General features: G+C 45.1%; 1 protein-coding gene across 1 annotated transcript; it reads left to right on the plus strand.

Moving 5' to 3' along the window:
- Nucleotides 1-411: 411 nt before the first annotated feature.
- Nucleotides 412-2,070, plus strand: LOC125520503 (probable chromo domain-containing protein LHP1). The gene has a single exon (XM_048685456.1). It carries the CDS (start codon nt 704-706, stop codon nt 1,898-1,900), a length of 1,197 nt encoding a protein of 398 aa, XP_048541413.1. The 5' UTR covers nt 412-703; the 3' UTR covers nt 1,901-2,070.
- Nucleotides 2,071-3,750: the final 1,680 nt, after the last annotated feature.

The raw sequence follows: 3,750 nt of genomic DNA on the forward strand, positions 1-3,750 counted from the left end.
TCAAATTCAAAAAATGTTCACGGAATTCGAAAAAGAGTTCGCCAACTGTAAAAAAATAGAATTGGAAAAAAAAGCTCCGGCGAATTTGAAATTTTCTTTTAAAAAATCTCACGCATTTAAGAAAAAGAAAAAAAAGAAAAAAAGAAAAGAAAAAGGGAAAGCTTCGCGAACAGAAAGGAATAAAAAGGGTGGAAAGAAGAATCTCGGTCGTAGTGGTTACTTCGATTTGCTTTCTACTATGGAGTGGTCTTGAGTTTTGAATCTCGGTCGCGCTGTTTCATTCGGTCCTTTCCAGAAAAGAAAAACATAGAACGTGCCGGCCCAGCTCGGACTGCTGCAGGCGCCCGTTTGCAGATTGCACTGTAACGGGCGCCTGCAGCGCCAAATAGGAATTGCGTCGGCCAATCCCCACCCAAATCCCCTCGTCACCACTCTCCCACACGGTCAAAGGCCACAAGCCCACAAGCTAACCCTAGCCGCCGCACCCCCGCCTCCCATCTCCGCCCCTCCTCTACCCCTGCACCAACGCCGCCGCCCCCCTGCATCAACGCCTGCCCGGGTCCCGGCACCAAGATCTGTTCCCCCGTGTCGCCCCAAATCCCCGAGCCGCCTCCACCAATCCACAAAAGGTCAGCCCACAACCTGAGTCCGCCTCCAGCAGATCCACCTCATACCGAGGGGAAGCAGAATCAGATCTTTGGCGATGGGTCGAGGCAAAAAGGATCCCTGGGCGGCGCGCGGATCCGTCGATCCAGTGGAGGAGGAGGAGGCGGCAGCGGTGATGGAGGTTGAAGAGGAGGAGGAAGTCAAGGGAGACGAAGAGGAGGAGTGGAATCACGAGGAGGATGAGGCGGAGGAGGAGGAAGATGAGTGGGAACAGGAGGAGGAGGAGGAGGCTGATGAGGCCTCGGCGGAGGAGCAGCCGGAGGAGCAGCGGTCGCCGCCCAAGCTGGCGGAGGGATACTACGAGATCGAGACCATCCGCCGCCGCCGCCGCCGCCAGAACCAGGTACAGTACCTCGTCAAATGGCGTGGGTGGCCGGAGAGCGCCAACACATGGGAGCCTGAAGAAAACCTCAAGGCCTGCTCTGATTTTGTTGAAGCCTTTGAGAAGCGGCAGCAACCAAGGTCCTATGGCAAGCGCAAGCGCAAGCGCAAGATCTCCACTGCTCCGGTGGTAAGTCCCAACCCTTCTTCTCAGGGTAGAAGGGGCCGCCCACGGCGTTCAGATCCTCGGTCTCTGTCCCAACGTCCTCTCCCGGAGCGCAAGATATTGCCTCCCAGAGCAAGCAGCAGGAGAGGTACTGATAACAGCAACAGGAACTTGGTTGCGGGCTCTGATGCATCAGTGAACGTGGCTCCTCAGCAAATGCTTGGACAAGGTGCCACACAGGAGGGCAGCTCAAATGTGCTCTCGGTTGGCCTGCCGTCTGTTGTGGTTCATCAACAGGATGAACATCAGCCTGCGAGTGGTGTGTCAAAGGTTGATAGTTCAGTACAGGGACCCCCACCTCAGGTTGGCCAGGTGACAGGTGCCAAGAAGCGCAAGCTTGGGTCTGTCAGGAGGTTCAAGCAGGATGAGGCGCAGCAGGAGCAAGGGCAAGTCGTCAATGGCACAAGTGAGAAGCCTGGCAATGAGAAAACTGATTCCGCACAAGGAGAAACGGGTGATAGGACCAAGGGAGAGGGCGGTGCTAACCGTTGCATCACTAAGATCATCAAGCCAGTGCGGTATCATGCCACCATGACAGATGACGTGCAGCAGGTTTCCATAACATTCAGAGCACTCAGGTCTGATGGGCAGGAGGTTCTTGTGGATGACAAGGAATTGAAGTCTACAAACCCGTTGGTGCTGATAAACTACTACGAGCAGCACCTGCGTTACAGTCCCACCGCGTGAAGGATGCATGGAAGGTATTGGGTTGCCGTAGCATTCTTTAACCTTGTGGAATTTGCAGTGATATAGGTTAGCCTGGTTAATGTACTAGTTGTGATGAATGTAGTAGAATGTGTGCCCTTCTAGTTGCGACATATTTTGTTCAATATTTGTATAATCAGGGATTTATCCTAGGATGGCGTTTTGGCGCCCAAGTGCATCTGCACCTGACAGCGAACATCAAATTCGAAAGAAAAAGAAAAAAAGTCGTCTAAAAATATTCAGTACCGAAGATGTTCGAGTGTGCTAGGAGCGACAAATGACACTCAAGAAGGTCTATGCAAAAAAATATTCTCAAAGAATCTTTGAATAATTGCATTTTGGAAACGTGAATCTGTTTTTTTCTAGAGCTCCTTGATTGTCGTGAAATTTTGCACTTCCCTAGCAAACTCCAGCATTTTCGGTGTAAAAAATAGATTTTTGAAAAAATGTTTTTTCTATTTACTGTTTATACGGAGTTGATCTATTTGGGCTCATCTATGGATTATTTGATTTATCCTATCTAATATTACTTCATTCATTCCAGAATATGATGTGAATTTTTGGGAAAGTTGAACGTTTGTATGCTTGACCAAATTATGGAATGAAATATAAAAAATATGCAATACCTAATATATACAATATGAAAATACTTTTCATAATAGATCAAATGATACAAATTTGGTACTTGTATATGTTGATATATTTTTCTTAGAAACTTGGTCAAACACGCATGTGTTTGACTTTTGAAAAGATAAATGCACCTTATATTTTGGAATGGTTGGAGTACATGTTGATAAGTTATTGTAGATTTAAATAAAAAAGGGCCTCTCCCAATGCTCCTCCTTGTACAGCCGCTAAGATTGCCAACTAAGCAAAAAATATGATGTGGCATGCTAGTTAAGAAGAGAGAGTAGAATGGTGACTCCAGAAAGAAACGGTGCTAAGGACGTGTACCTAGGTGGAAGCACAATTCTGAGTCTATAACGAATTAAATGCACGAAGCTTAGCATCCAAAAGCTTAGCACCTTTGCCTTGTGGACTTGAGTTGCTAAGGCATTTAATATGCTTAGCATCTTATCTAAGCACTTTTTCATTGAGGGAGGTCTAAGTATTTGGACATCTAAGTCCTATGTCATTGATTTTACACGGAGATTCATGTGAGTATTTGTTTTTTTATAATATGTGATTGAGTCACTTGGATGTCAATACTTAGATGTGCCCCATCAGTTTTTGGGTTTACGACCCAAACTAAATGTGTATTTACCTTTTGATTATGGGATTGTAGTGAAATTGTCATGAATGCTGATTTTAATGAATTTGAAATTAGGAGTGATGTCTTTAATTTTACTGAATCTGAAATTAGGGATGATGTATTTATTTCCTGTGCAACATGTCCCTGGGCTCCATGGCCTTCCCTTCCTTTTTTATCAACAGTTCTTGAATTTAATTAGGGATGACCTTATAGCCATGTTTAATAGTTGAAATAAAGAACAACTAGATCTATTTAAAGAACCAGATGAAGTGTCTACACCTAAGTATAGATCTATTGCTCTTTGTAATTGTAGTTTTAGGAGGGGGGGGGTGTCAAATGTATATTATGGAAAGGTGTGTTATGGTAAGTATTCTCTACTCATGAAGTTATTCATGATGTGGTGCATATTGGGCAATGTGGGTTCATCTTTTAAATTAGACTATGGAAGAGCATGTGATATAGTTAATAGGATATTTCTTATCTCTGTTATCATTTAAAGGGGGCTTTTGCCATAAGTGGGTCTATCTTGTCAAAACTTTTGTTTTGAATGGTTTTGTAGGTACTACCAGTGATTTCTGTG

The sequence above is a fragment of the Triticum urartu genome, chromosome 7, assembly GCF_003073215.2.
Source record: "Triticum urartu cultivar G1812 chromosome 7, Tu2.1, whole genome shotgun sequence".
In the NCBI taxonomy this organism is placed as follows: Eukaryota; Viridiplantae; Streptophyta; class Magnoliopsida; order Poales; family Poaceae; genus Triticum; species Triticum urartu.

Coding starts and splice junctions, on each gene's coding strand:
- LOC125520503 (XM_048685456.1), top strand. CDS start 704: ATGGGTCGAGGCAAAAAGGATCCCTGGGCGGCGCGCGGATCCGTCGAT.